This window comes from Halichoerus grypus, chromosome 3 (genome assembly GCF_964656455.1).
Source record: "Halichoerus grypus chromosome 3, mHalGry1.hap1.1, whole genome shotgun sequence".
NCBI lineage: Eukaryota > Metazoa > Chordata > Mammalia > Carnivora > Phocidae > Halichoerus > Halichoerus grypus.
In genome coordinates this window covers 66,310,347-66,319,856 of record NC_135714.1, presented here as the reverse complement: position 1 = coordinate 66,319,856, position 9,510 = coordinate 66,310,347, and the positions used below count along the sequence as shown (strand labels likewise).

The 9,510-nt window shown below is 53.6% G+C and overlaps 1 protein-coding gene across 1 annotated transcript in view; it reads left to right on the top strand.

Annotated features, from left to right (window-relative positions):
* The first annotated feature begins 866 nt into the window (after positions 1-866).
* Positions 867-9,510, top strand: part of SCD5 (stearoyl-CoA desaturase 5) — a 155,210-nt gene continuing 146,566 nt past the window's right edge. Inside the window, exon 1 of the mRNA XM_078068838.1 lies at positions 867-1,151. Coding sequence (XP_077924964.1) covers positions 920-1,151 — 232 coding nt within the window. The 5' untranslated portion in view covers positions 867-919. The remainder of the gene's footprint in view (positions 1,152-9,510) is intronic.

Sequence of the window (9,510 nt, the reverse complement as noted above, 5' to 3'; positions counted from 1 at the left end):
GCAGGGTACTGTTGGCTACTAAATCGTGTATGTATCATCTAATAGGCACTAGCTGAGCACCTACTGTGTGTCTGGCTGCAGCTGCTTAATTAAAAGTTGAGCAGCTGCCTTCATCCCTCCACCGGCCCGAGGAGCCATACGAACCGGCAGACGCGCGGACTTCTGGTTCTCATCTCGGATATGGCCTTAACGTGTTGCGACTCCAGACAAGTATTTTAAATTCTCCAACACGAGTGGACTGTGGCTTCCAAAGGCGGGGGGGGGGGGGGAAGTCATTTCAAAAGGCAAAGGTATTTTTTTGGCACTGGAGAAGCACACAAAAACGACAGAAGTGCTATGAGCTCCCTGTCGGAGGAGCCCCATCTCACCACCCGCGGGCGGAGGGGGCCAGCCGCCAGCCCAGCGGGCTCGCGCGTCCGGCTCTGGGAAGCCCGGGCGGCGGAGGCCAGGAGGGCGCCTTCCTCTTTAAGAGCCCCACAGGCGATCCTGATTGGCTGTAGCTATGCAGGTCTTTCTTCCTCGGCTCCCTCCGAGTGCTCCCTCCCGGTGCTCCCTCCCGCTCCCTTTCCACACGCCCTCCGCCCACTCCGCGCCCCTTCCCGCCCCTGGCGCTCGCCTCCTCTTCCTCGCAGCCGAGTTCGGCCCCGGCAGCCGCTTGGGTGATTCGCCAGCAACAGATGCCGGGCGCCAAGCTTTGCATTCTTAGTCCACGCTGACAGCCCGAAGAAGAGAGAAGGAAGCAGAGAAGGGAAGGGAAGGCGGGGACAGGAGTGCAGAGACCACCTCCCCACCCCACCCCCCCAACAAAAGGCAGAAGCCCCCGCCCCCACTGGAGAGCTCCGCGCCTGCCGAGCGCCTGCCTGCTGCCTGCTGCCTGCTGCCTGCTGCCTGCTGCCGCGGGCGCCCACCTCTCCCAGCCATGCCAGGCCCGGCGGCCGACGGGGCGCAGGTCCCCTTCCGCAACGCCAAGGAGGAGATCCGTGCGAGGGTCGAAGGCTCGGAGGCCGGCGGCGGCCAGCAGGGCCCCGGCGCGCGCCGGCCGCGGCAGAACATCGTCTGGAGGAACGTTGTCCTGATGAGCCTGCTCCACTTGGGGGCCGTGTACTCCCTGGCGCTTATCCCCACAGCCAAGCCGCTCACTCTGCTCTGGGGTAAGTTCCGCCGGCGCCCCCTGTGCCCCGGGCACCGTGGCGAGGCCGCGCCGGGGCGCGCGGGGTCGCCGGCCGCCGCTCCGCTCGCCCCTCGCTTCTCCCACGCGCCCCGCTCCCTTAACCTGCAGCTGTCGGGCCTTTGGGACGGGCTGGTATTTCTGTCCAGGTATTTGCAACTTCTAGCTCCCCCGCTGTCTGGCTGAGTAGGCGCATTTGCCGGCTCCTGGATGGCGAGCGGGAGGGACCCGGAGTCCTGCGGCTCCACGCTGTGCGCAGAGGAGCGCCAGGGGACACACTGGGCGCCGGCTGAACTGGGCTTCGCCGGAGGGAAGACAGGCGGGGTCGTTGTGTCGCCCGTGCGGGTCCCGGGGGCCCTCCCATCTGCCGCCTTTCAGGTTCTCCGTCTCTTCCACGGGCCACGGACCTTGGGGCCGAGTTAAGCACGAGAAAGGGAGTGGAGGAGGGTGGAGAGACCCGGCACAGAAACAGTCTTGATTTTCACGCAAGAGATGGAAGAAACCGGTTCCCCTCCTGCCCGCACAGGCCCCTGTCCCTGCCCCCTCCATGATCTGCTATGCCCAGTTGCACTTACACGGTCCCAGAAGTTTCTTGGCGAGCAACCCGAGCCCTCGGCGAGATCGGTCTGCCCCCAGCACAAGCGATAACTGTGGCCGTGCAGAGCCTCCTCCAGGCCCTGTTCTTCTCTAGCCAGTGCGGGTCTGTCGCCGCACCTCTGACTCTCCCACCACCCTCCGTCCTAGCACCCCCATCCTTGCTGGTGGTGGGGGGAGCCCAGGAGTGGACGGCTGCACCCACCCTCTCCCCCATTTCCTGCGCCCCAGGGGCTCAGTGCCTGCCCTACACGACTCAAGTCGCTGGCCTCTGAACCACCTCGCAGGTCCCCCTGGTCGCAGTGACTGGTTTGGGCTTCGGTCACCTCAGGGGCGGTAGCCAGGACAGAAGGCGCAGGCATTGATAGCCTGCGCTGAGAATTTGATGAGGTAATCCAAGAAGCCCTTTTAGCTCCAGGTTCGGGGATCTCCAAGGCCCGGGGGCAGAGAGAAACACAACCTACTTTTATTTCCAGAGGGGAAAAGGAAGAAAATAAGAAGACTTCTTTCTGCAAAGCTTATTTGGTATACTGCCAGCTTCAAATGCCTGGGTTGATAAAAGGCCACTCGAGTTTCGAGCCTTCCCTCGAAACCCTGCAGCCCCTGCTGTTGGAAGCAAATCGATCCAGAGCCTCATAACTCTTAGGGGGTGTGGCTGAGAGAGGGACCGCGGAGTTGATGGATGGTGAGAGGGTTGGGAGTCTTTGGGAATCTATGGAACCTTTTTTCCCCCTTCAAGTAAGCTCAGCGTGCAGCCCAGGGGGCTGGAACTCAGAACCCCTTTATCAAGAGTCATTTGCTCCTCTTTGGACTGAGCCAGCCAGGCGCCTGCCCCTGAAGTCTTTTTAAGTCCCCTAAAAGCTCTTGGCAGCCCCCTGCTCATGCCTCCCCCACCGAGTGCACCTTCTCAATTTTGTGTCCTTTTCACCATCATCTTTGTGATTATGTCTTGGTTTAATTCTCTGCCTTCCTTCTTTCCTTATCTCCAAATGACTAGATTGTAAGATGTTCAGCCATTGCTTCATGGCCATACCCCCACACTATCAGCTAAAGCCCTTATGGCCCCCCTCCTTCCCCCAGCCTCCATGGAGCTCCTTTCCAGGGCTGGAACTATGCCACTGGACTTCAGAGCCCACCTGCCTCCAGCCAGTTGGGGCTTAGCCTTAATAACGCAGTGTCAGAGAGAACTCAGGGAGAAGTGAGCACTTAAACCATTTCTGTATTTGTCTGGAGCTCCACAGGACCCACGGGCTCTGCTCCCTACAGCCCCCAAACCCTGCCGACCCTAGCACCCCCTCAGGAGCCACAAGGACGAGGCCTCCTTTCCAGGCTTGCTGAGTCGCCTCTGCCCTTTTCAGGCTGTTACCTGTGGTGAAGACAGAATCTTTGTTTCTGAAAGACCTTGGCCAGAGGACACCTACCTCAGCCCCTAAGGCCTTCAGCTTCCCCAGAGAAGCCCACACCTTGAGGAATCTGGCTTCCCATTGTGGGTGATGATGCCAAACCCCATTCTTGTACCTCCCTGCATAGTCTTCTGAAGCCTTAGCTCCCTTTCATCAGCTCTGTTCTCTGAATCTTGATTCTCTCCCTACCTGTGCTTCATTGTATCACTAAGGAAAAAAAAGAAAGAAAGAAAGAAGAAGGAAGGAAGGAAGAAAAGAGAAGAAAAGAAAAAAAAGAGCAGGGGTGGCTGTTGTAGTTCAAAGTCCAAAATTTCGAGTTAGATACATTCCAATCAAATGAATCTTCTCTGATGGCCATCTTGTGTGAGAAGAAAGAGACAGAGACTAGCTGAGATTGGTTGTGCTGAGCGCTAGGATCTGTAGGGTTATTTTCAGTGGAAGCCCTGGGGTCTTGACCCGCCAATTCCCCCCACTGGATTCCCTGTTTCACCATCTCTGCCCCTGGTTCTGCCTAGCTTTAGGGCCGAGTTCATGCACTAACGGGCTGCTCATCCAGTTCAGGGACCTAAGTTGTTAAGGAAATAGGCTTAGCCCATCCCTTGCTTGCCACCCTTCACCCTGGGTGAGGTTGCCCTGGAAACAAGAGGCGTCGATGCAGTGCACCCAGTAGAGACTGTGTTAGGTGTGCGGCGTGTGGAGAGTAATCTGTGGAGTGGTGAAATGTCATCCATGAAAGATCCATCAAGTTGTTCAGTCCAGCCTCCTCCACTGCCTAGTCCCCCACCTTTTTTTTTTTTTTTAAAGATTTTATTTATTTATTTGACAGAGAGAGACACAGTGAGAGAGGGAACACAAGCAGGGGGAGTGGGAGAGGGAGAAGCAGGCTTCCTGCCGAGCAGGGAGCCCGATGTGGGGCTCGATCCCAGGACTCTGGGATCACGACCCGAGCTGAAGGCAGACGCTTAACAACTGAGCCACCCAGGCGCCCCAGTCCCCCACCTTTTAATGACTCTCCTTGGGGCCAGAGCAAGTTGTTTTCCCTTCTTACACTCGCACTTTTCTGAGTGGGCAGCCTATCAGAACAGAATGCTCTCGGTTCCCACAGGACCTGAGGGATGAGTTTATGAGTTGCAAGGACAGAATGCAAACTCCAACTGGAAGACAGACCTTCACCTGAAGGCCTGAGCTCACAGAAGTGCCTGCTTTAAGAGTTTGGGGCCAAAGGCACAGTTAGTCCATGCCCTGAATCCCAAGATGAGTGCAAGAGAGGAGCGAGTAGCAGCAGTCATGGTGTTAAGAGTCCTGGGCTCCTTTCCAGGGAGCTTGGCCTCGCCTGTTTCCAGGCATTCTGGCTATTGGTTTCCAGAAATGTCAGGGACTTTTCTGGTTTCTAAGTGTCATCGGAGGCCCCTAAATGTGTCCTGTGGTGACGTCATGGCTTCCCCCCCCCCCTTGGGAAAACTAAAGTGGCAGTCTGAGGCATGAGAAGCAGTCATCTGCTCTGCTCCCTTCCTCCATCCTGCCTGGGGGCAGACATGGCCATTGTTGAGGCTGCACAGGAATTCCCTGGTGCCCTTGCTGGACTCTCCGGAGTGGGGTTTAGCCTCTGGGGAGGAAGCTGAGAGGAGGCACGGGTTAACAAAACAGTCTGGGGGATGGGAGCATCCGGAGAGGCTGGGGTTTGGAGAGTGCTGGTCCACCAATCAAATTCTGTGCAATTCTGAGAGTTGCCCAAAGAGGAGCTCTCTGTCAGGCATCGAGTTACCTGCCTCCAGGACTTGGGATGGTCTTGATGTCTTTGTGGGTTGTGCTTCTTTTTCTATCAAGTCCCTAAAGTTGTTGGGCAGCCCCAAGAAGGTGTTGGCCTCGGACTTCTGCCTTGCCTCCAGGTTTTGTAGGGTGAGCGTGGCTTAGGAGAGAGATGTATCTGAACATGAATCCCTGCTCTCCTGCTTATCTTCTACATGACCTTGCACAAATTAACATCTTTAACCTTCAGCTTTCTTGCCTGTAAAATGGGTGTATTTATACCTCTTGCTCATGAAGCTGTGAGAGCTAAATTTGAGATTATGTGTAAATCACCGCACAGTACCTGGCCCTTGGTTGGTGTTCCATAATTATTAGCTGCTATCATTATTGGTCCTGATACTGGCTCTTTTTCTTCAGTACAAGGGGAAAAGGCCCTCTCGCTGCACAATGAACTCTACTTGTTGCCTCTCTTGCATGGAAAAGATTGCTTTGGCTTTGGAAATGTTAATGCTCAAACTACTAAAAACCCAAAAACCCAAAATGAATCTTCCTTTTAAGCCCTGTAATTCCCGGTCCACTGTTGCAACTCCTGGATTTTTAATAAATGGGCAGGCCCTCAGCGCCTCCTCACTCAAGGCTGGCCTGCCGCAAAACCAGAGAACGGAGTACGCTTTTGCTGGCTTCACAGTCCCAACAAGCATAAATATAGGTCTGAGGTTAACATTATTAACTCAGTTTTTTCTAAAACTGATCAAGGTCACTGCAGACTATCCTGTGATCTTGAAATGAGTGGTGCTGCAGAGTAGAAACCAGGGCTGGAAGCCCGGCACTTCCCCCTGGTTCAACTTCATACGTGTCCCCTCCAGCTTGTGAGCCTCGGCTTCCTCGTCCATGAAAGGGGGACAGGAGCACTGTGCTGAAAGGTGATTGAAGAACTGGAGCACCGGTGAAAGTGCCCGCCAGAGAGTAGACACTCAGTGCTATCGACTGGCATCCCCTCCCCCAATGGGGGCTCCATGGTCTGGGGCTTGGAGCACTTGTGGCGCAAATATAAGGCACAGCCTTTAAATCCAACTATTCAACCATGACCTTGCTGTAACACTTTTGTTCTTGCCGTATCCAGTTTTGTGGATGGTATACAATTATAATAATTTCCTGGAAGAGCCATTGATCGATTTACAGAAGGTGAACAGCCGTGGTGGTTCCTTGAAGATTTTGTAAAACACAACAACGTCTTTGGGTGACATTATTCTCATTGAGTGTTTATTTTGACATGTTGTAGTTTCTGGCATGTGGTCTACCTGTCGCTGCTGGGACGCACACTGTTTCTTAGCCTTGAGATTAAGAGGATGGGCTTCGGAGTGAGGGTCTGGGATCAAAACCCAGCCCCCCAAGTTCAGCCTTGGGCAGCTCACTCACCCTGCTCACCTTAGTGTCCCCAAGTGCACAATGAGGGTAATTAATAGTACCCAGTAGGACATCAGGCTGCAGCTGGAGTGAAATGAAACAATGCAGTAAAGAACTTGGCCTGACTTGTGATGAGCGCAGGGTGATATATGGAAGTGTTGAATCACTATACTGTACGCCTGAGACTAATATGACACTCTATATTAACTACACTGGAATTAGAAAAGAAAAGAACTTGGCCTGGAAGCCAGCACAGAGGAAATGTGAGCCCCGGGCCTCTGCACACTTTTCCTGTAGCGCTTCCCTCCTCTCCTTCCCTCTGTTGAGCTCACCCTTTGGAGGCTGAGCCTTATTCCAGCCTGCCCGCTCATTGTCAGAAAGCGCCGGTCATGGGGTCAAGGCCCTCGGCTCTGATTTTCTTTCCTCTGGCAACGGGCTGGTGGCCCCAACAGCAGGTACCGGCCGTCCTCCTCATGAATGCCCATCCTTTGTTCATTATGTGCGCCAGTGGCCATGAGGGAGGTCCTCATGGTTTCACATGCGGTCACGTATTCATCCATCCACGAATTTATTCATTTTTTCCATTCCAGTGATTGTCAAAATTGGCTGCACATCAGAATCATTTGGGGATCCTTTACAAGTTTTGGAAGCCTCGGCCCTCACCTAGACCTCCTGAATTGGAATCTCTAAGAGGGATGCCCTGGCTTCTTCTTCTTCTTCTTTTGTTTTTGTTGTTTTGTTTTGTTTTTTACCATTCAGATATTTCTGGTGCACAACTGGGCTGAGAACCATTATTTAATTCCCTTGTTCAATAATATTTGTTACTTACTCATTCCCTGCCAGGCGCCGGCGCGATCCTGGACTTCATGGCACTTAGAGCCCAGTTGGAGAGACAGACAGGTGCACCAGTGATTAGAGTGAGGCAGCCTTAGTTAGAGCGCCCCGGCCTGGGGGAGATGGGGAGGCTCCCCATAGGAGGAGGCAGCTGCACAGTGCCCGGCAGGGGTTTGGATAAAGTGGCATTGTGGCCACAGGCAAGCGTGGGGGCAGAGCTCTGAGGGGAGGGAAGGCAGACAGAGCAGGGTGGTTCAAGGACCTGATGGTCCAGCGAGGCTGGAGGTGGTCAGGGGCCAGATCCAGGGTGAGGAAGATTCTCCAGGAGCAGCAGGGCCAGGAGATTGGGCTTGCGGAGAGGCTGCCCTTCTGCCTCCACCTGACTCTCACCTTCCCCTCTCAGTCCATCACACACACCAACAATTCCTGCTATGATGGAATGGTGTGGAGCAAAATTTTTAGACCAGACACTTGCCAGTGGGATGAGTGAGTCTGAAGTTTTCCAGGAAAGACCCTGGGGCACACACCTGGAGCAGGGGGCCAGTGGGGAGGGGCGTCTCCCTCAGGCTTTTTCCCCCTGTTCGCTACTCTTCCTTGTTTCTAAAAGGTACACGTGTGTAGGGGGCTTGTCCTTATCTCACTTCCTCCCTTGAACCCCAGTTTAAATAGCTGGTTCTCACTAGCCCTCATTTCAGGCATGGTGAGTCCTCCTTCCTACATCCTGCTTCCCATTTCTGCAGCTTACTAGGATGGGTTAGAGGGCTCTGTGGATCCCGGCAGCCTGTGGTCTGTCGACCAGCAGCATCAGAATCACCTGGGAGCTTGTTAGAAATAAAGATGTTCAGACCCCATCCTGGACCTATCGAATCAGGACCCGCCTTTTCCTAAGATGTCCGGGTGATTCATCTGCATGCTAAAGTTAGAGAAGCACTCCCTTAAGTCCAGCCACAGGCTGACAGTTCAGAGAAGCCGGACATGAGTGGGATTTGGCAATCCTTCCTTCTTCCTTTTAATGGCCTCCTCCCCTTTGCCTCCCCTCCTACCCTTCTGCCTTCTTGTAGCTTATTTTAGAACATGTCGGGATCCTGCTTCTCTTGCCAACAAAAGGCTGTTGCTAAAATCTTTCAGCCGGCAGCAGCAATGTTTAATTCATGGGCTAGAAAATTAATTTTATTTTCATGAATAGAGCTGGGGAAAAATAACAGGAAGGCTCTGTGCATGGCCCTTGGGAATTCAGCTTGTCTGTTTAACAGATGAACTGGTAAAGGTGAGGAGGCCTCAGGGGAGGGCTGTCTTCCACAAAATTATGAAGTAAGTCGTATCAGTTAGGATGCTTTTGGCCACAGACAGCACAAAACTCAACTTAAAGTGGCTTAAATGATAAGGAAATTTTCTAATTTCATCCGATAACAAATCCCGAGGTAGGGCACTTCTGAGGTAGGGCACTCCTGTCATCAGAGAGCAGGTTTTATTTCTGTCATGGGGGCCCTGTTGAATTTAGGTTTTTTTCGTGGCTACAAGATGGCTGCCAGAGTGCCAGGCTGCCCGGGGGAGTTACAGCACTGTCCTGCAGAAGAAGACAGAGGATGTCCCTTTTTTTTTTTTAAGATTTTATTTATTTTTTGACAGAGAGAGAGAGAGAGACAGCAAGAGAGGGAACACAAGCAGGGGGCGTGGGAGAGAGAGAAGCAGGCTTCCCGCCGAGCAGGGAGCCCGACATGATCCCAAGACCCTGGGATCATGACCTGAACCGAAGGCAGACGCTTAACGACATGAGCTACCCAGGTGCCCGGAGGATGGCCCTTCCTGATGTCTCATCAGGGAGAAAATCTTTCCTGGGCGCCTCACAGCTTATGTCTTCTCAAGTCTCACTTGCAGGATTATGTCCCAAGTGCCTTGTTAAACCGGTCATTGGCAAAGGATTGATCAAGGTTGGCCACTCAGCCACATGTGCTAGGGGTGGAAGGAGTGGGGTTAAGAGGCAAACAAAACCCCGGCTGTGCTCAAAGGAAGAAGATGGCTCGGCTGTGGACAGCCAACACCTCTACCCCAGGGGCTTCCTTCACTCCCTGTCATGACTTTCCCTCTTTGGTGTCACCTCCATTCCCTGAAAAGGCTCTGGTTTCATATTGTAGCGTATTCTCCCCCACTACTTTCCATCACCCGCGCTTTTCTCAAATCCTGCTGTCATTAGAGTTGTAAAAGTTTGCATTTTCCATGAGGCTCTGAGCTCTTCTGTGGCGCCCCTGCCTCCGCAGGACCCGGCACACACAGCCTCTGCTCAACATACCAGTGTTGGGTGAATAGATGAAGGAATAAATAAATGAATGAGCTTAATCACTTTCTAAGGGAAGA